The 23,423-nt window shown below is 40.2% G+C and overlaps 1 protein-coding gene across 5 annotated transcripts in view; it reads left to right on the top strand.

Moving 5' to 3' along the window:
• Positions 1-23,423, top strand: part of adam19a (ADAM metallopeptidase domain 19a) — an 86,572-nt gene that overhangs the window by 35,623 nt on the left and 27,526 nt on the right. For 3 of the 5 annotated variants that reach the window (XM_014414477.3, XM_076881985.1, XM_076881983.1), the window contains 7 exons: positions 8,699-8,775; positions 13,113-13,296; positions 14,878-14,943; positions 15,597-15,668; positions 15,969-16,135; positions 18,699-18,783; positions 20,152-20,294. In XM_014414477.3, the coding sequence (XP_014269963.2) occupies positions 8,699-8,775; positions 13,113-13,296; positions 14,878-14,943; positions 15,597-15,668; positions 15,969-16,135; positions 18,699-18,783; positions 20,152-20,294 (794 nt within the window). Of the gene's footprint in view, positions 1-6,119; positions 8,583-8,698; positions 8,776-13,112; positions 13,297-14,209; positions 14,229-14,877; positions 14,944-15,596; positions 15,669-15,968; positions 16,136-18,698; positions 18,784-20,151; positions 20,295-23,423 lie in introns of those variants that run through there. The other 2 variants (XM_076881984.1, XM_076881986.1) reach the window with 2 other exon arrangements.

Raw genomic sequence — 23,423 nt, 5'->3', positions numbered from 1 at the left:
GAAGCATATATATATATATATATATATATTAGGGGTGCAATGATACTCGTATCGATATTGAACCGTTCGATACAGTGCTGTCGGTTCGCTATGCATATGTATCGAACAATACAACATTTTTAATTGATTAACTTTTCTTCTGACGATGCTGTCTGTGTTGAGCGTGGGTGGTGGATCTGCGTTCGACTACTCCGCCTTGGCTGCACTGTCGAGCGCAGATCCATTGAGCGCAGGGCAAGCTAACAAGACAGAAGCTAAGCTCGTTGCAACATGGCAAATTGAACCTCCCCCACCCTCATTCAGATCTGGCCTTTGGGACTATTTTGGTCTTCATGTGAAGCATGACCCTGAAGGTAAGCATCTCAGGGACAAAAGTAAAACAATATGTCGGATGTGCCACGCAATGCTCAATTACATGGGTGGGAACTACTGCGTTAGCGCAGTTTGCTCGTTAACACGCACGAGGCGATACGCCGTAGCTCGTTAACAGAGATTTGCCGTGTTGTGGCGTTAACGTCACGGGTGGGAACAAAATGAATATGACTGCACATTTACGCCGACATCATCCTAGTGTAAAGACAGGTGGAAGCAGACAAAAACAACAAGCACGCATGCTACAAACTTTACCCGAGTCATTTAGACAGCCGTTAGCATGTGATTCTCCTTATGGGGACCTGATATGTTTAATATGCTGCTGAGAATATAGCCCAGAAGAAGTGTATAGTATAGCTTTTATTTTGGAAAGAGACATTTCTCTGTAATAAACTCTCTTTTCCAAAGATGAGTGATGTCTCGATTAGATTGACTTATTATTTTATCCCTTTGTTGTTTCAGCAACATTAAATTTAAAAACTGTACGTTTGAGTTAAAATATATATTTATTATTTTAATAAATGACAAATTAAAAAAGCATGAACATTTTTTGTATCGAAAACATATCGACTCTGGTGTCACAGTTCGATATTTTTTCGATACAAAAAAAATGCGCTAACGCACTAGTTCCCACCAATATAATTGAGCATTGCGTGGCACATCCGACATAGTGTTTTACTTTTGTCCATGACGCGCTTACCTTCAGGGTCATACGTCACATGAAAACCAAAATAGTTCCAAACGCCAGATCTGAATGGGGGAGGGGGGGGGGGGGGGGGGGGTTTCAATTTGCCATGTTGCAAGGAGAGCTTAACTTCGGTCTCCTAGCTTGCCCTGTGCTCAGTGAATCTGCGTTCTACTACTCCGCCTAGGCTGTACTGTCGAGCGCAGATCCACTGAGCGCTCAACACAGACAGCATCGTCAGAAGGAAAGTTGATAAAATTAATTAAAAATTTTGTATTGTTCGATACATATGTGTACCGAACCAAAAGCACTGTATCGAACGGTTCAATATCGATACGAGTATTGTTGCACCCCTAATATATATATATATATATATATATATATATATATATATATATATATATATATATATAGATATATATATATATATCTGTCATGCTAGCTACTACACAGTACGAGTCATTGTAACTGACTGTAAAACGTAACGTTAGCACAGCGAAAATAAAATACACCTAAGCTTGGTTTATATCTGACCCAGATTGGCTGCAGTTCATAACTTCTTACCTGAAGTTCAGTTCCCCTGCCCCTCTGCCCAGCGACCTTGGGTCTCTCCTCCTCCTGCCTTCCCTTTCCCTCATCTACCTCTTGGCCTCCACCACTTACTAATGTTACTGAATCTGTGGAAGCTCCGCCATAGCCACCACCTGCCTGAAGGGCTTGTTTCTTATTGGCCCTTATTTTTTCCGCACCTCCTTTTCACTTTTTGTTCACCATTTTCTTGTCTTTGTCTGTGATAAGATTGCTTTCAGAGCCGTTGCCCGAGCAAGGGGGGGGGTTGTAATTGTGCCAGCCCAGAGTCGATCATGACCAATTAGCCAATCCACCACCTTTCATTTTTTTAAACCGTTACAACCCCCCCCCCCCCCCCCCCCCAAAAAAAACAAAACAAAACAAAACAAAACAAAAAACAAAACAAAAAACATCGGCCCATAACAACAAAAAATCACCAATGGCCCACCAGGAAAATGCCCGATGGCCAGTCCAGCTGTGCTGGGGTCCATTAATATCTATCAGACAATGCTCAGGAGATTTCTTTATGAGTCTGTTGTGGCCAGTGCCATCCTCTATGCTGTTGCATGCTGGGGCGGCAGGTTGACGGTCTCAGATGCCAATAGACTCAGTAAACTAATTCACAAGGCCAAGAATGTTGTTGGGACAGAGCTGGACTCCCTTAAGGTGATGTTGGAGAGGTGGATGTTGTCTAAGACAAGGACAATGCTGGACAAAACCTCCCACCCACTTCATGATATGCAGGACAGTCATAGGAGAACGTTCAGTGAGAGACAAAGGCTACGTTCACACTGCAGGTCTTAATGCTCAATTCAGATTGTTTTGATCAAATCTGACTTTTTTTGTCTGCTTGTTCACACTACAAATAAAATGTGACCGCAAACGCGCTCTAGTGTGAATCCTCAAAGCGGCCCACATGCCCAAAAGAAGACATCACACACAACACGCTCTGTTTAGACCCAGACCAAACAGTATTGTTTGACTGATGGCCCTTAATATAAAGACTTGTTGCGGACTTTACGTTTCCCAATTTTGCTTTAAGTTATAAAGTTATTTTGTTATTTACATATGGCCTACTACTATACTACTACTACTATCCTTATTGCTGTTTTAGAGGAGCGGTGCTGTTGGGTCTAAACTCAGACCCCGCTGTATCCAGGACTTATTCCCATGAAAGAAAAACAAGGCAACAGTGTTCGATCGATTTCTTGCGCAAGGGAGGCCCTTCCATCTGTGACCAGCACGTCGAAATGACCACAATGGTGGCCCTCCTCTCGCTGCCTTTTATTGACAAACTTCAAACAATAGTTTACAAAACACCTCCCCCTGCAACCCCGTTTGGTTACATAGACAAGGACTGTATGTAAATGTTAGAGATGGCACGATACCACTTTTTTATGTCCGATACCGATACCGATATCATAAATTTGGATATCTGCCGATACCGATATGAATCCGATATAGTGTTTTTTAATCAACAAAACTGTTTTTTAAAATATCTTGCTGCATTTTGCAAGTCTGCAAGTTCATACTCAAGTTTAAAACAACAACTACACTAAAGCTATTCTGTTATACCTGTATACAAAAAAATATTTCATAGTTCAGCAATACTGATCAATCTAATAAACTTAGACCTACACCATCCTCCCTATTCTGGTATTTTAAAGAGTACTTAGCGTAAATATTAAGCAACCTAACTAATAGGGTTCCAACTCCCAGCAACAACAAAAAGAAATAAATAAAAAATAAGGAACCACCCCTCACGCTCCACCTCATGATGCTTAATCGACGTAATCAACCTTAATTTGATGCAGTGTGAAAAAAAATGCACAGAAATCAATTATTTTTCAAGAAATATTAAATAGATTCAACATCTTTCTTCAACAAAATTGCAGACTGCACAGATGGTACCTTCCCAAAGTAAAAAGTACTATAGCATACTAGGGTATATATTAGACTTAATAGTCACTATATACAGTAATTGACTTCTATTCATTTTACATCAAATTAAAACTTTGGGTGTCAGATAATTATTTATTAAAAGCTCGACATTTTAAATGAGAATAAGAAAGAAAAGTATGTCTTTGTGCCCCCTTTTCCCTGTTCATGCCCTATCGGCCCCCCTGGCTAAACTTTGCTAGATCCGCCCCTGCACAGTTACCAGCGTCAGCTACGTAGAAAAAGATCCTGGTGTAGAAAGAAATATTAAATAAATTCTAACAACAGCTTATCAAGCTTAAACGTTCTGCTGTTGTTCAGCCGCTGGTTTCCTCTTTCTGGTGCAAAGTGGGCCAAAAACAAACAAGAGACACGGACTCGCGACAGAAAAGCCGATCAGCTGATCATTTAAGCAGTTTCACGATTGAAGTAGCAGCCGGAGAGCGAGAGGCAGTCGCTTGTTAAGCTTAACGTGGGAATGCTTTACAAACATTCAGAGATGGACTTACACACTTGCTTTACTTCTCTCGGGGATAACTTTGTCGGAGATGAAATGCCAGGTTGCTAGCGAATCTCCACATGCTATCCAGACCACCGACAGGTCCGGCATGCCACAGCTGCTCTATCACATGATGCATACTGCTCCGACTGCTAACGTTCTGAGGTGAGTTACGGCGTGTTGCAAGTTTTGCGAGGTGCTTTCGTGATATTTAATGGATCGGATTACATTTTTTATTTTTCTCCGATATCCGATCCAGTAATTTAGGTCAGTATCGGACCGATACCGATACGTAATATCGGATCGGTCCATCTCTAGTAAATGTATACACTGTGTGTGTGTGTGTGTGTGTGTGTGTGTGTGTGTGTGTGTGTGTGTGTGTGTGTGTTAGACCTCCTGCTGACCAAAGGGTCGTAAACCCAGGAAGCTTACATCAAAAGAAACAGATCTTTCAGATAGGATGTACAGTGGGGCAAAAAAGTATTTAGTCAGCCACCGATTGTGCAAGTTCCCCCACTTAAAATGATGACAGAGGTCAGTAATTCGCACCAGAGGTACACTTCAACTGTGAGAGACAGAATGTGAAAAAAAAATCCATGAATTCACATGGTAGGATTTGTAAAGAATTTATTCGTAAATCAGGGTGGAAAATAAGTATTTGGTCACCTCAAACAAGGAAAATCTCTGGCTCTCACAGACCTGTAACGTCTTCTGTAAGAAGCTTTTCTGTCCCCCACTCGTTACCTGTATGAATGGCACCTGTTTGAACTCATCATCTGTATAAAAGACACCCGTCCACAGCCTCAAACAGTCAGACTCCAAACTCCGCCATGGCCAAGACCAAAGAGCTTTCGAAGGACACCAGGAAAAGTATTGTAGACCTGCACCAGACTGGGAAGAGTGAATCTACAATAGGCAAGCAGCTTGGTGTGAAAAAATCAACTGTGGGAGCAATCATCAGAAAATGGAAGACATACAAGACCACTGATAATCTCCCTCGACCTGGGGCTCCACGCAAGATCTCATCCCGTGGGGTCAAAATGATCATGAGAACGGTGAGCAAAGATCCCAGAACCACACGGGGGGACCTGGTGAATGACCTGCAGAGAGCTGGGACCAAAGTAACAAAGGTCACCATCAGTAACACACCACAACGGCAGGGAATCAAATCCTGCAGTGCCAGACGTGTTCCGCTGCTGAAGCCAGTGCATGTCCAGGCCCGTCTGAAGTTTGCCAGAGAGCACATGGATGATACAGCAGAGGATTGGGAGAATGTCATGTGGTCAGATGAAACCAAAGTAGAACTTTTTGGTATAAACTCAACTCGTCGTGTTTGGAGGAAGAAGAATACTGAGTTGCATCCCAAGAACACCATACCTACTGTGAAGCATGGGGGTGGAAACATCATGCTATGGGGCTGTTTTTCTGCCAAGGGGACAGGACGACTAATCCGTGTTAAGGACAGAATGAATGGGGCCATGTATCGTGAGATTTTGAGCCAAAACCTCCTTCCATCAGTGAGAACTTTGAAGATGAAACGAGGCTGGGTCTTCCAACATGACAATGATCCAAAACACACCGCCCGGGCAACAAAGGAGTGGCTCCGTAAGAAGCATTTGAAAGTCCTGGAGTGGCCTAGCCAGTCTCCAGACCTCAACCCCATAGAAAATCTGTGGCGGGAGTCCGTGTTGCTCGGCGACAGCCCCAAAACATCACTGCTCTCGAGAAGATCTGCATGGAGGAATGGGCCAAAATACCAGCTACTGTGTGTGCAAACCTGGTAAAGACCTATAGTAAACGTTTGACCTCTGTTATTGCCAACAAAGGTTATGTTACAAAGTATTGAGTTGTATTTTTGTTATTGACCAAATACTTATTTTCCACCCTGATTTACGAATAAATTCTTTACAAATCCTACCATGTGGATTCATGGATTTTTTTTTCACATTCTGTCTCTCACAGTTGAAGTGTACCTCTGGTGCAAATTACTGACCTCTGTCATCATTTTAAGTGGGGGAACTTGCACAATCGGTGGCTGACTAAATACTTTTTTGCCCCACTGTATCTACAATAAAACCTCCCCCAGCACAGAGTGGCTGGAGAGGTGGTCAGAATCAAAGAGATGGCTTTGATCCTACTGCTTAAACTAAGACTATACAAATTTAAGAAACACAATGGCAACATTCAACAATTAGACTTAACAGGTGCTTCAAAGGATAGCTGCAGATTTCTGTCAGAATCTGCAGATTATACAGTACAAATAAAATGTTCACGTTTCTCCAGCGCTGTCTTCCCAGCAGTTTCACTAACATCTACACGGGATGGCCAGGAAGCATTCACAATGTCTTCTCGGGCGCTGATAATTGCCGTCTGTCAGTTGTGACATGGCCATTCAAACAGCAGTCGCTTTCTAAAACATCAGATGTGTATCGGATTCAGTACCACATACGAAAGTGACCCAGGTCGGATTTGAAAATATCGGATTTGTGCTGTTCACACTGTCATACCATGATCACTATCATACCATGGGTCACATAGGGTCAAAAAAGTCGGATTTGATGCGCTTTCGCCTGCAGTGTGAACGTAGCCTAAGATCACCCAAATGCACCACTAAATGACACATGAAATCATTCCTGCCTGTGGATATCAATGCTAACTCTAACCCTGTACAACTCCTCCACCTAATGCACAGTGCAGTAGTTACACCCTATTGCATATGCTCTACAGGGAAAATAACAAGCTTATAGTTTAGAGTAAAATGTCAATCATATATTCACCTCTGTAATATTCTTGATATTAATTATTTAGCTATTTATATATATTTGAGCTATTTGTTATATTTTGTAAACTTTGTAATATATTGGTATCATTTATTTTAGTTCAGTCTTTTCCTGATATTGTCTTGGAGCAACTGTAACCACATAATTCCCTTGGTGATTAATAAAATATTCTGATTCTGATTACTTGTCCTGATGGAAAACCACTGCCATGTCCTCAAACCAGAGATGCCAGTGTGAAACTAGTCAAGGTTAGGATTGTGAATACAAAGCCAAGGGTCCCCGAGAATTAGAGGTGTCAGCAGGGCTTAGTTTTTAACACTTCTTGGCCCACCCTAAAGCTCTTCTTTGTAGTAATTCCACCAGGCAGGCCATTCTTATGCTGTCAGAAATACAACTGTGCTGTTGAAACACAGGGAAACACTGAAAATCCACTACTAGTCTCTATTAGGACTGGGCGATATGACCCAAAAATCACATCTTGATATTCTTTAACTGGATGGCAACATATGATATATATCTCGATATTTTTTTAAAGCCATAAAGTAAGAATAAAAAGAGGGTTCTTAGTCAAAGCTGTGTCTATAAGATGTTAAACTGTGTGTCTTTTTCATAACAGTGACATGGTTGTATTTTCCTTAACTGAACGAGTCGTCAGTCATTTTTGCACAATGGGAGGAGGTGCTGTCGCGTCGTCCATGTTTTCTACAGTCATTGGTAAAGACAAACGAGGCCCTGGTTGATGTGACTTCCTTGTTACGTGATTTCAATTGTTGAAAAGATGCAGGAAATACAGGAAATGTTTCGCATGATCTGGATCCGAGTTTAATGTAAATTAATAAAACACACCCTCCCAACTTGCCAAATGTCAGTTATGTCCAAGTCAGACAAGGACTTCCTGTAATTTTTGTGGACATATATAAATCAATATGTATTTATTTAAGTGTGTGTGTGTGTGTGTGTGTATTTCAATTGTCTAAGTATATATCTTTCCAAATGTGCTATTGGTATTAAATTCTCACCAGATGTAAGTAAAAAAACCCCATACATCCACACATACAAAAAAAACCCCCAAAAAACCATAGATATCTGTAAAAATGTGTAATAGTAGGAAATGACAGAAAAAGTATTGAACACATTAAAGGGAAATCAACATAAACCAGACATAACCAGAGGGAAAACTGTTCCGGTTGATGGAAAACACTGGGGAAAACTGTGGCGTCACAAGAACAGTTTTTTTACGAGAATGGGCGCAAACACTTGCTCAGGTGAGGAATTGCTACTCTTAATCCACTGCTGTGAGACCTGCCTTCCTGAACAGACAGAAAGAAGGATGGTTGCGGACAGGAGCTGGCTGGCAGTGGTGAGGATGGAAGCTGGTGAAAGGTACCCTTAACTGTACTGGTAATATGTCCATATACAGGACATGGGCGAGGTTGCAATGGAATGGGCGAGGTTGCAAATTTTCTGAGTTAAAGGAAACTAACAAACCTAAAATCAATCATACAGAACAATACAGAAATAGAACAATATGGGAATCAGGAAAAATCATAACCACAAGGAAAACAAATTATATTTATAGAAACTACAAGCATAAATGACTTCTCAAAACTCAAAACAGTGAAGACTTAAAAGACTTCTCTGATGTTGTGCAGCCAGATGCAACCAAGTGAAAGGAGGAGCTGTTCAACTTTGTCTATGGTGACATCCTGAATAACATCCAGAAGTCTCTCTAACAAAAGTAATCTAATCTCCAACAGGTCAATCCATCACACCGAAGAAACAATTCTGTATTTTTGTAGAGCTTTTTTGCTAATGAAAGATGGAGATAATGTTTCTAAATCTTTTCTCTTTCAGGATCATTGCTTTTACCATGGCCATGTAAGAAAACATCCAGATTCCTGGGTTGCACTCCGCACATGCTCAGGATTCAGGTACTGTCCCTACCTCATGATTAATTGTTGTTACACTGTATCAAGTGTTATTAGGTGAACATAAACAAACATTAATCTATCTTTTTTTCATTTATCTGGTGCCACGTCACTGGTGTTATATATGTGTTATACAAGCTATCGCCAGTAGTGGTCACCATGTAATGTGTGTGTATCTTCCTGAGGTATAATGAATAAAAAGAAGAAGCCTGAATGTAAACAGCTAACGTGTTTATCTGTCTGGCTCTGTATAACTCCTGCTTAGTTAATGACACAAACAGGGGAAAACATAACAGCGGGGATAACCTCCACCTTTAGGCGTGCTGGCATACTATCCGCCACCTGATCCAACTCACCACCTGGTTGGGATCAGCTGACAGTTCAGCTCTTTTCTTCATCTGTGTCCAGAACTTATGGGTATAGATCCGATGATACAATTACAAAAGCAATCGTGTATTCCACAAATAGGAATGCACATTGTATTGCCTATTGCTGCACCTGTAAGAGACAGAAAAAGCAAAACAAAACAAATGTACAGCACACAAAAAAATACAGAGATACATAAATCTACAATATTCCTATAGTGTGTGTGTGTGTCTGTGAGAGGGAGAGAGTGAGTGAGTGTGAGAATGCCTGTGTCTTTGTGACAAATGTACTTGATAATGAGGGTGAGAAGCTGCAGCAATGCCCTGCAGAAACCTGGGGCAGACAGAGATAAAACCAGTACAACCACGCTATCCGCAGCTTCCAAGAGTACCAAAGGCCACCACTAGCACCCCAGGGCCACATCTCAAGACCGTCAAGCAGCACCCACCCCAGTCCTCCACCACCACCAACTGAGGTAGATGCACAGGCCAAACAGCAACCGCAGCTCTCCAGCCCTCAGGAAGACCGCCAGTCACCTGCAGCCCAGGAGACCACCACCATCCACCTCCAATTCAAATAGGGAAACGAGACTACAGCAGATCACCCCCACTAAGTAATGGAATTGATCAGTGGGAACCAGAGAGAGATAAATTCATCCAGTTGGTGTTTTGAGGAGACAGACATTTTCTCCAGACCAATGTGGTCAAGAACTAAATCTTTATATTGAACACATAAGCATCAGGCTTTTCTTGGTGATGCATAAGGAAGTAAGGAGTACACATGATGTATTTGCTTCCATATCTAGTTCACTTATGTTAACTATGTTATGCTGCACAGTGAGGTTGAGATATAGCAACTAAACCACGTGGTTAGGTCTTCACATATCTTCTGCAAGAACTGTTGGACAGGCATGCAGAACCATATAGCATGCACATAGCTCTCAACAGAGTTGTCTTTGCAATAGGTGCATATGTTCGATTGTGTAAGACCCATTGGGAACAACCTTTGTCCCGTGTAGTGTGTTCTATAGAGATTATTGTGTAAGTTGTAAGTTGGGGCATTTAGTCATTTTTAAACAATAGCTTATAGCATTTTTGATCACTGTTTGGGCAGGTATTTAAAACATTTTGTTACCCAAGTAGGTATTTCTTGATTCAGTTGACCAGGATTGAATGTTTCTTCTATGATGGATTTCAGTTGATGATATTCAAGAATGTCACATTTGCTCAGTCTATGTTTTGATAGTTCTTCAAATGAAATGAATTTTCCATCTTGTATAACATGTTCTAGATTTTTTAAATCCCTTTCTCATACCATGATAAAAAACTTAGTATACCCTTTTTCTGATAAACAACTGGATTGTTCCAAAAGGGTGTTAGTTTACATGGAATAAGCGAAGACTTAGTTGTTTTTAGGAATTCCCACCAGGCTGTCAGAGAAGTGTTTATGTTGAGGCTTTTAAAGTAGTTATGCTGCTTAATACTGGAGATGAGGAAAGGCAGATTACAGATTTTTGCTTTTGCACAGAATGCTTCTTCTAGGTCCAGTGAATGATTGTCTAATAATTTTATTTTTCAATTTTTCAAATTATTTTATTTATACAGCACCAAATCACAACAACAGTTGCTTTAAGGTACTTTATATTGTAAGGTAGACCCTACAATAACTCATACAGAGAAAAACTGCCTTCTGCGATGACCCGTTGGGGTGAGAGAAGGAAGACAGGATAAAGACATGCTGTGGAAAAGAGCCAGAGCATAACTAAGGGAGGATTCAGGGTCACCTGATCCAGCCCTAATTATATGCTTTAGCAAAAAGGAAAGTTTGAAGCCTAATCTTAAAAGTAGAGAGAGTCTGTCTCCTGAATCCAATGTGGAAGCTGATTCCACAGAAGAGGGGCCTAAAAACTGGAGGCTCTCCCTCCCATTCTACTTTTAAATACTCTAGAAACAACAAGTAACCCTGCAGTGTGAGACCAAAGTGCCCTAATGGGGTGATTTGGTACTATAAGGCAGCTGTTCCCAACCCCCGGGCCAAGGACCGATACCGGTCCATGAGTCGTTTGGTACCAGGCCGCAAAAGTTGAGGCTCGAGTGTGAAATATATGGTTTTCAGGGTTTTTATCGTTAACTTGGTTTCCCTGGGTCTTTCCCATGTTGTAATTGTGTGTCTTATTTTGAAAGAAATATTTGCATGTTACCATAGCAACCAGAGAGCATTAAAGGGCAAGAAGAGGATGTTACTCTCAATGTTGTTGCCGCATTTCAGGAGGACGCTGCTAACGGAGTTACACAATTACACAGTGATTTCGCGGTTATTATTATATTTACAAAATACCACAGTTTTTGTCTTGGTCGTATCATTTTATTTTGTTGTAATTATCCGTGACACCTTAAACGGCGGTCCGTGAAAATATTGTCTGATGTTAAATCTGTCCGTGGCACAAAAAAGGTTGGGGACTGCTGCTATAAGGTCATTAGCCCTTTAAACCCAAACCTGCAGGACACCGGCCCTCGAGGCCTGGAGTTGGACACCCTTGCTAAAAAGGGGTTAGGGTTTAAAGGGTTAAGATAAGATGGGGACTGATTATTCAGGACCTTGTATGTGAGGAGCAGGATTTTGAATTCAGTTCTGGATTTAACAGGGAGCCAATGAAGAGAAGCCAATATAGGAAAAATCTGCTTTTTCTAGCCTCTGTCAGTACTCCTGCTGCAACATTTTGCATCAACTGAAGGCTTTTCAGGGAGTTTTTAGGAAATCCTGATAATAATGAATTACAGTAGTCCAACATAGACTTAATAAATGCATGAACTAGTTTTTAGCGTCACTCTGAGACAGGATATTTCTAATTTTAGAGATTTTGCACAAGTGAAAGAAAGTAGTCCTGCATATTTGTTTAATATGTGCATTGAAGGACATGTCCTGGTCAAAAATGACTCCAAGGTTCCTCACAGTGTTACTGGAGGCCAAGGTAATGCCATCAAGAGTAAGAATCTGGTTAGATACCATAGTTCTAAGATTAATAATAAGCTTAGTTTAATCATTTTGAAACGTATATCAATCTTTTGGATTGGATATAGTGATAAATGTCTGTATTTTAATGTCTGAGTTGGCTGGAAGTTTCACTCACATGTAACTGCTTCACTTCTTGCATGCATTACCTGGCTACAAGCACAAGTTAACTGAGTAGGCTAGTAGCAGGTCAAATTAGCTTAGCCTTAAGAACGATGATGCATCTCCTTTTGTTTGCTGGTAGTATGGTGATGCTTTAGTCTTTAGTCTGGGATGTGATATCCTTCTTTTCCTAAATGGCAAGATTGGAGGGAGGTCTGAAGAGAGCCACAGATACTTCATCCTAATTTGTTCTGCTTCATGCCGTACTAGTTTATTAATCCTTATTCCCGTGGCTGTTATATGAGCAGCTGTTGTGAAGATATGGCAAATAAAATCCTTTTGGCTACAACAGGGGTCGGCAACCTTTCTGATGATGAGTGCCATCTAAAATATTCTCAAAAGCAAATGTGCTATGTCAACCGTTGCATAAACAATAAATTTAATAACGCTGCATATCAACAGTTAAACACTACATAGAGCAACTTTATTGAACTATATTTTTTGACACATGTTGGCAAAGTGCAGATCAGCTATTTTCAAAAAACACGTTTTTATACATAACAAGAACACCAAAGGAAGCATACAACAGAAAATGCAAATGCTATTTAAGGTCTCATCACAACAGTGACATGAAAAAATAAACTGGGCCTATATGACATTGGTTAATACAGGGATGTACATGTTAATGTGAATCCTGCCCCTGCTTTGCATTTGCCGGTTGTGTTATCTGGGGATCACATTTTGTAACTCACACAGGTCTTCAGCAGTCAGACTGCTATGGGAGGCAAAACAAGTCTGTATTTTTTGTCTATCTTTGTGCTTCAATTCAAACTGCAACACTTTTCCCCCCTTTTACACAGAGGGCTGATATCACTGAATTCTGGTGACACCTACTACCTGGAGCCAATCAGCAGTGTAGATCCAGTCTACCACTCACTGTTGAGTACCATGAAGCTGCCAATTAAGGGTGGAAGCTGCTACCACACGCATCACACCACACAGCCCAACCTTTTCTCTAATTTGCTCTCATCATTTCATTCAAGGGTGAGTCTTCCAGAAATCAGTGGTACACCTTTTCTAAACCAAATTGGGTTGATTAAGTCAAAAATTACATTAGGTTTATATAGACAGATCTGGAACAGAGAAAAATAATGAATTACTCCCCCAAAAGGGAGAAAGCACAACCAGAATATGTGTAGCCACCTCAAACAGGATTTAAACCAGAAACCTTCTTTCTGTGAGCGAATTTCTAAACCACTCCACCACCATTCAGTCTATTTTGTAGCTTTCATGTCTGTGTCAAAGCACTTTCTCTAAAGGTACCACTGGCGTCTATGTTCTCTTGCTAAAAGTATTTACTTACCTGCCTTCACACACGAATTACTTGAGTGACATCTCATTCTTAATCCATAGGGTCTAATAAAACGTTGGCCATCCCTTTGCAGCTATAACAGATTCAGTTCTTCTAGGAAAGCTTTTTACGAGGTTTAGGGGTGTGACACTGATGTTAGACAATAAGACCTAATTTATTTCAAAGATGTTTCATTGGACTAAGGCCAGGACTCACTGCAGGCAAGTCAAGTTTGTTTGTTTGTTTGTGATGCAACAACAAAGAAAAGAAAAAACACAATCAAACAAAGCATAAGGAAAACAGGAATATTTTAAATGTAATTCTTCCCTCAAATTGTATCCCACATTCCTTTTAGAAAACAGATTTATAATATTGTCAGGAAGGTTGTATATTGCTTAATACATAATTTGTTCAGTGTAAAAATGAACCAGAAACCAAGAAACTCATGATCTTTTTCTATTTCCACACCATCTTTGTGAATCTGTGCTTATGAGTTAATTTGAAAATTCCCAAATAACATGATTTTAGTTTTGCTTAGATTCAATCATATTTTGTTCTTGTCAAACCATGTTGTCTTTTTGTACATTTCTAAAGCTACCATGGAGGTGCTGTGTAGCAGTCAGAGGTAGGACTTAAATACAGGACTCCAATGAAACGGTTCAACTGAGAGAGGCAGCTTTTATTTGCTGTGGAAAACTTTAAATGGAACACGGAGACGAGTCACTAATACGAGAAATGTGGAATGCAGAGACCACACCCCTGCCTCACACCCCCACTGCCCAATAAGGCCGGGGCTCTGGGTCTCTTCCACAGTGTATGTTATGTTTAGCTTTGTCGTCCTCCTGTCAGCCCCAACAGGGCAGTTGGCAGCCTTCAACTGCTTGATCATAGGGGGTTAACTGTTGACTGTTGTTGCTATTTCATATAATATAATATAATCATATAATCATATAAATACAATTGATTGATTCAATATTTTGTTTTTGTTTACTGCTTTAAAGGATCTCTTTTAGTGCTGAGCAGTTATATCTTCATCCAGTGTTTTTCCCCATAGTTCACTGTCTAAATATGTATAATATTTCATGTCAAGTCTGTGACAGCCTTTTTACACCTTTTCTGCACATTCGTCCACTCTAATGGACTGACAAGTATGTGTCTCTTAACATTTTAGGTATTCCCTATCTCCTATCTTTGTTTGAGAGTGTTTTAGCCCATCAGTTTATGTTACTGTATTTATAAACATGTTGCTCCTTCCTTCTTCTCTTTAATGGCAGGTTAAAAGGAATACCTTGGGTACGACTAAGTACATCGAACTGTACATTGTGGCGGATAATACATTGGTAAGATGACTCATCACCTGCCTTATTCATGCCCAAGCCGATTATTCCTGTGCAACTACAGGAATAATCTACTACTACATTTGTCTGCTAAGATCAAACTCACACAGCAGGATGGACACTCAGTTACATACTAAACAATTATGTAATTCAAGATAATATGACTCTTTTATATGGACAATTCTAAGCTTATCTAGTAGTTGTACTGAGGCAAAAGTAAGTGGAGTTAGTATTTGTCTGCTTAATGTGGGGATAGATTTAGGTTGAATTGCCAGGTGGACGGACTTTCAAATGGTTGTTCTGCAGTAATTAAATACTATGTCTCAATTGAAGTACACTTTGGGCTCCTGCCACATTTAAGGCGACTGGAACACAATTCATTAAAAAATACTGACAGTATTCTCGCCAGTATTCTTCTTGATGTTTATTAAAGGGAAAAACACATTTTAGTTGTAAACCACCATCAGCATTACTAAGATCCAGCAGTGTATACAATGTTCAGAGATTCTAAGTTGGGCAAAGTGTTATAAAATATATTTACCAATAAGAAGACTGAAGTCCTCTCCCACTCTAATTGGTATCAGTCGGGATTAATTGTTTCTAAAATGTTTTACATTTTCCCCTCATGGCTAACATTCATTTATGTAATCGTGCAGTTTCAACGGCAGAATCAAGATTATGAAAAGACTAAGGCGAGGATAATGGAAATTGCTAATTATGTGGATAAGGTAAGGATGAGGGCTTCTGCTGTTCACTCCTGTTCTCCAGAGAACAGACAGTTTGATTCAACAAGCTATTGTTGCTGGGTCCACATATATTTCCTTGTCATGTATTAGTTATCTACTTTGAGATAACTTTTATGTTCTAAATCCGTAGTGATTGAAAACACACAAATACAGTACTTAATATGACTTCACCTGTCAGTAGTTTTAATATTGTGACAGTCACTAGTAATAGTTGTTGTTGTTTTTTTTTATTTGCCATTTGGAAAAATGTAGAAAAATAATATCTGTTGTGTCTATGTTCAGTTCTACAGGGCTCTGAACATCCGTGTGCCTCTCATTGGTCTGGAGGTTTGGACTAAAAGAGATCAGTGCATCATCACCGAGGAGCCAAATGCAACCCTTTGGTCCTTCCTCCAATGGAGACAGAAGCTAAAATCACGCAAGAAGCATGACAATGCCCAGTTGCTTACGTAAGAAACATACCACAGCACTGAGCCAACACCAGACATGTAGAAAACAAAATCATGTTGTTTACATCGGGTCTTTCACCTCTGTCTGAAGCATTTTTGTATTTCAAGCAGGAACTTTAAATCATTTTCATACCTGTTGGAATCAAAATAATATTTTTCTTGTCAGTTCACAGCTACCTTTTCAGTGATCAGTTGGAAACAGAGTGGATATGCCGACTGTGGTTTTTCATTAAAAAAATAGTTATACTATACAGTCAAGGGAAAAATAATGTGTCAAGTATACCCAGTGATTTAACAGTGTGTAAAACCAGTAGCAAGTAGTAACTTGCAGTAATCACTTTCTGAATGACTCTCACATCATTGTGAAGAAATGTTTTACAGTTACTCAGGAAGATTGTGACATTTTGTTAACATACCACTGAATGCCAAAAATTCAGCTTCTATCGAGGTGACTACATTTTCTCAAAAATAATTAATGAAATGATTAGCAGCACCTGGCTGACTTATCCTTTAAATTCCTGTGTACTCAGTTTTACACATATATGCCTCTGCATAAGGTCCTGTGAAAACATATTTTCATGACTTTAGTATACAAATTCAGTATGGCTTCATTGCTGTCTGCGGAATAAATGCTAAATTTATTTTATGAATCCATTCAAGTGGTTTACATAATAGACATTTGTTCACTTTTTCATATTCTTAGTGACTTTACATGGACTTGCATGACAGAAAATGTGACCTTTTTTTCATTGACAAGAAGTTTAAAAAAAATATTATTTGTTAAAGGTCTATGAAAGAATGTGTGACTTTCTTTTGTCAAATAAGTCAAGAATTGGGGTGGCTGTGAAACTGATTAGGCTCCAACGTTTATCTTTTGTTTATCTGAAACTGGGTCACAGTGTCAGCAGACTAAGTGGAGTATTTCCAGCAAGCCTTTACAGTGTTGTGATACAATACTGCAATGGCAGGAAGTAATATCTCTTATTTCAACCACCTACAAATTATATTTTTAGTATTCTTAGAATTTACTGCTCCTATCACAAGACGACAAAACAAAAAAACAAGAGGAGAAAAACAACATCCAGGACTCAGACTCTGTAGAGGCTCTCTCAGTGAGGCCTGTGATTAAAATCACTGTTATTCTTCATTTTTAATTCAACATATTTATTGTTTATGTATTTTATTTATATTCAACATGCCAGTATTGAGCAATTGAGCCAAGCCAACTTTATTTATAAAGCACTTTAAAAACAGGGAGTACTGACCAAAGTGCTGAACATAATTCAGTTCAATTCAATTTTATTTATACACAACAACAGCAGCCTCAAGGTTCAAGAGAAGTAAGCCAGGATAAAAGAAATGCTGTGGAAGAGAGCCAAAAGATTAATAAAATATAAGTACTATAAATAAAATACATAGTAAAAAAAACCAGTAAAATTATAGAACATCAATATCAAAATGAACATTCTAGACTGGGTTTAAAAGCCAAACCGAAAAGGTCGGTCTTTAGACCAGATTAGAAAACACAAGCAAAACTTTAATCATGATGGAGAGGTGATGGCATCTCTGACCATGTTCAGTCTAATAAATCAGGGAAGTTGAGCAGGTGCAGGTTCAGCAGCATGTCTGAATGTAATACATTTAATTATTACATTTTTGTTGTTAAGCATTTTCACAGCGACTCTAAAGTGGCCTGCCGTCTGTCACTGCCATTTGTGTTTGTGTTTGTGCTGTTTCTGGCACTTGTTACTCAAATTGTAAAATCAATAATATTGGCTCACCATTCACGGGGGAAACGCAGTGGTAAGCTGGAAAGTGGACATCTTCGTCTGCTTATGGATTGGCTCATCGCCTCTTTCCTTCCCGGTCTACACCTGGTAGGTACCTGCTGCCGGACCCAAAGAGCTATTCCGGCTGTCACAGCCCCGTTGCTTGGCACCAGAGAAAGCACCAGGTGATCCAGGAGAGAAGGACAATTGCTGCCTAAGCATCATAACATTGGTGTAACCTTGGTGTAACACTCCCACTTTCCCATGTGGTTACTTGGGAAAATGAATTACCCATCCATGCATTATACTGTGAAAGCATCCGATGTAACAGGATTGATCTGTAATTGTTTCACTGAATATCAAGCTCAGGAGAATTGTATTAAATCAGTTGCGCTCAACCTCTGTGATGTTTAGACCTGGGCTGATAATTAGCACAGTGCCATGTGTCTCTGCACTCACCATTGTATGATGAGCCTCTGGCAGTTGGTTAATATATAAACTAATAAATGCTTATAAAACAAACAAAAGATTTTGCTTCCAATAGAGCAAAAAACTCAAAATAGTAGCAGGAGCAGCACAAATGTTAATTAGAAAAATGTAGACTCTGTGATTAGATGTGCTGATACATTAGGATCTGTTTTGTTTTCATTATTCAGTCAGAGCTTGATTCTGTTTTAGCATGCCAAGAGACCAACTGCATTCAGTGCATCCACTGTGGACCCCGAAGTGAACAGGAAGAAGGTTGAGGTTGTCATAATTCACTCTGTTTCTCGTGTTTTTTCTCTGTGTGAAAGGGGTGTGACATTCAAGGGGACAACTATCGGCATGGCACCACTGGAGGGGATGTGCAGCCTGGAAAACTCTGGAGGCATCAATGTGGTATGTGGAAATACATTTCTACTTTTCTTTCCTTCTTCCTCCTCTTTTTCTCTGTCTTCACGTCATGTAATTTTTTCCTGCTCGCTTCACTGTCTGTTTTTGGGCATGGAGAGTATCCACTGAAATATCACTGACCATCTTATTTGTATTATCAGATGGTCAATGATCCAGGTTAAAAGCCCACTAATTAACAGGCTTATATAAACAGGTAAATTACAAATCCAGAGGGTTTTTTTTCTAATTTTTAGCTTTTTCATTTTCTTATAATAATTCACAGCTGACATCATTCTGCTTTCTAGCAACAGCTGAATTCAAAAGAAAAACTTGCTGTACTGCTCAGATAGCGAGACAGCCGCTGCTCCTAGAGAAGCCTTTAGTATCTGACTCAAAATAAATGTTGTTGATGTACCCCACATATTATTGGGATCACTGCAGTCTGAAATAATGGAATAAAAATCCCAAAAAAGTTTATTCTGTTCACCTGGACGTAGCGTTTTAAGTGGGAGAAACATTTTGTCACTCATCGAAGTGATGATAAATGAGCCGCTCAGTCTCAGCTGACTGCAGGTTTCCCTAACCTTTTAAACCATACATACTGACTGAAACTAGTACAACTGGCAAAAAATGGGCTATGAGGTCAGTTTCTTCATTAATATGCAAATTGTCATGACCATTTCCGTACCTGGTTGACTGAGCATCCATTTAGACACTAGAAAAATAATTTTATTTTGTTTATCAAGCTATTGTTAATGGGACATGGACATGCCCACGAATTGAGGCATGTGTAAACCGTGTGTAAATCGTATGTGCGTGTTATGCCTGTTGATGTCTACATTATTTTCTGACATGAAATTTTGAGACAGGAGAAAGTACTGGAGATGGTTCTTTGGTATTAACGAACTGTAATATAGAAGTTTTAAAAAAAATCAAGAGCTCTGTGTGTTGCGAGTCTTCTAGGCTTAGCACCCCTCTGGCCATGCTGGAAACACACTCACTCATTTTGTTACTTTAATAAAGATATAATTTAATGTATGTTAAAAGTAACAAATTCATTCTTTAAACATGTCAGTTTGAAAAGTTAACAATCAAAAAAATAATATATCACTGAAAAAGGAACACAAAGTTAGACAATCAGTCAAACAAATACAAATTTATAACCAGGAGTTTTGAGATACAACATACAAATCCACAGTTCAACTTTTAACTTAGATGCACTAAAATCATTTTAATAGACTTAACAATAACCATAATAACCTGGCCCAACCATGAAGTCAGCTTACTTTGACACACCCATATTAAATTAGTTTGAACATATTGTTGATAGACTGCATCACATAAGTGACAGCTCCTTTTGTTATTCCTCTACAGGACCACTCAGAGCTGTCCATTGGTGCTGCAGCCACCATGGCCCACGAGATTGGCCACAACTTTGGGATGAGCCATGACCATGACAGCTGCTGTGTGGAGGCCACTGCCGATCAAGGAGGCTGTGTGATGGCCGCTGCCACCGGGTTAGCCACGAGCTCTGCACAGGACTAAAGAAACATCCTAGTCACCCTCAGATGTTGTTACTAACACCTTGATTTCAACTCAAGTCAATTTTATTTATATAGCACCACAACAGCAATTCCCTCAAGCTTCCTTATAAAGACCCTACAATAATATAGTAAACATGACAAGGACGTGGCAACAACGAAAGGAAAAAACCTTTTAACAGGAAGAAATGTTTTATAGAACGAAGCAGCCATAACACACTGACACATTACATTACTTGACACATGAAAAACAGTTCTAGCTGCTGAAATACTAGCATGGCTGTTTAACAAACTATTCCCTTGATAATTTTTTATTAGATTTTTATATTTTGCCTTTGAATTTGTTTTTCTTGTGTTGTCCTGTAAATAGGTACTACAAATCTGAATGAAGGAAAACAAGTATTTGTGTGAAAGACTTTGTTCCTTGATAAACATGATAAACAACTTAGTTCAATAAAAATTACAATATAACAAACTGACATAATACAATACAATATCAGACAGAAAGCGTAGAATCAAAATATCATGTAAGCTTTTCACGGTTTACAATAAGTAGCAGTGGCTATAGTGGAGCTAAACTGAAACCTAAGGATTGCTTTCCTCCAGCACTGTCTAAGACAGGGGTCTCAAACCCGCGGCCCGGGGACCATTTGCAGCCCACGTCACCCCTACTTGCAGCCCGCATATTGAGGTGAAGAAATATATATATATACACTCAACAAAAATATAAACGCAACACCTTTGTTTTTGCTCCCATTCCCCATGGGATGGACGTAGAGACCTAAAATTCATTCCAGATACACAATATAACCATCCCTCCCAAACAGTGGTCACAAATCAGTCCAAATGTGTGGTAGTGGGCACATCTGCTATATTGAGATAATCCATCCCACCTCACAGGTGTGCCACATCAGGATGCTGATCTGACATCATGAGTAGTGCACAGGTGTACCTCAGACTGCCCACAACAAAAGGCCACCCTGGAATGTGCAGTTTTTTGCGCTATTGGGGGTCTGGGGACCCAGAACCGGTCAGTATCTGGTGTGACCACCATTTGCCTCATGCAGTGCAACACATCGTCGCATGGAGTCTATCAGATTGTCAATTGTGGCCTGTGGAATGTTGGTCCACTCCACTTCAATGGCTGTGCGAGGTTGTTGGATATTCGTGGGAACTGGTACATGCTGTCGTATACGCCGGTCAAGCACATCCCGAACATGCTCAATGGGTGACATGTCCGGTGAGTATGCTGGCCATGCAAGAACTGGGACATTCTCAGCTGCCAACTGCCCTGAACAATGTGAACCATGATTCATCCGTGAAGCGCACACCTCTCCAACGTGCCAGACGCCATCGAATGTGAGCATTTGCCCACACAAGTCTGTTACGGCGACGAGCTGGAGTCAGGTGAAGACCCCGATGAGGACGACAGGCATGCAGTTGAGCGTCCCTGAGACGGTTTCTGACAGTTTGTGCAGAAATTGTTTGGTTGTGCAAACCAATTGTTCCAGCAGCTGTCTGGGTGGCTGGTCTCAGACGATCTTGGAGGTGAACCTGCTGGATGTGGAGGTCCTGGGCTGGTGTGGTTACACGAGGTCTGCGGTTGTGAGGCCGGTTGGATGTGCTGCCATATTCTCTGAAACGCCTGTGGAGACGGCTTATGGTTGAGAAATGAACATTCAATGCACGGGCGACAGATCTGGTTGACATTCCTGCTGTCAGCATGCCAATTGCACGCTCCCTCATTGCTTGTGGCATCTGTGGCATTTTGCTGTGAGACAAAACTGCACATTCCAGGGTGGCCTTTTGTTGTGGGCAGTCTGAGGTACACCTGTGCACTACTCATGATGTCAGATCAGCATCCTGATGTGGCACACCTGTGAGGTGGGATGGATTATCTCAATATAGCAGATGTGCCCACTACCACACATTTGGACTGATTTGTGACCACTGTTTGGGAGGGATGGTTATATTGTGTATCTGGAATGAATTTTAGGTCTCTACGTCCATCCCATGGGGAATGGGAGCAGTAACAAAGGTGTTGCGTTTATATTTTTGTTGAGTGTATATATATATATATATATATATATATCCAGCAGATCCCGGGAATAACATCGGAGATCTCTGTCCAGAAGAGCGCAGTCCTGGGAACAGCTAAGATACTGCGCAGGACCCTCAAGCTCCCAGGCCTCTGGTAGAGGACCCGAGCTTGAAGGATAAACCGCCCGCAGGGGCGTGCTGGGTGTTTTTTTATATATATATATATATATATATATATATATATATATATATATCGTTAGCTTCATAGCATAAGTGCCTAAGTCATTGACTTAGGCAATTATGCTATGAAGCTAACGATATTATTTAAAAAAAATGATTTAACATGAAGGCAATATGAGCAGTGTTACAGGCATAGCCCTTTGTGACAGTGTATGGACAGTGTAGTCCGTGCTGCAAGGAGAATGTGTGGGACTGCCCCTCCCTTTGTGTGTGTGTGTGTGAGTGCGAGGCACGGAGGAAAAGGAGAGTTGAAAAGTACAAGTTGCTACTGGTGAGAAACAGAAGATGAAAGCATGTAAATATAATAATAACCACTGCAAGTGTAGAGTGCCTGACGAGCCCAGTTGTAAGTAAACTGTTAAGACTCGTCTATACACGGTTTGTGTTTTCCAATAACGTTCAGTCATAGGTTTTTTTGTCATATTTAAAATAAACAAAAACACTAAATTTTTGGAAATATTTGTGGACTTTCCCTCTGATGAGATGACAGTGCCAGCAGTGGCCCCCAGCTCCTCTGAGTTTGAGATCCCTGGTCTGTCAGCTTATACACGTGACTAGTTTACAAAGGAAGTGGCTTAAAAGTCTAGGCAATAGCTGAGAAGGCCACGGGATTAAGATAAGTGCAGAACTGTTCTAGAGTCAGTGCATCTTCTTTATATATCACCTTGATGATTATGATGACCATGGATTTAGCCTCTAGATGAGCATCTATGTTGAGAAGAGGGAGGTAGCTGAATAGTACTTGGAAGGTGTTTTGCCCATGCACGCTTTTTCCTTCTTTTTTTCTTACACCCATGTCCAAGATTACTGTGGTAGTCGTACATT

Source organism: Maylandia zebra, linkage group LG3, assembly GCF_041146795.1.
Source record: "Maylandia zebra isolate NMK-2024a linkage group LG3, Mzebra_GT3a, whole genome shotgun sequence".
In the NCBI taxonomy this organism is placed as follows: domain Eukaryota; kingdom Metazoa; phylum Chordata; class Actinopteri; order Cichliformes; family Cichlidae; genus Maylandia; species Maylandia zebra.
Note: the sequence above shows the minus strand (reverse complement) of the source record. Positions and strands in the feature narration are given on the sequence as shown.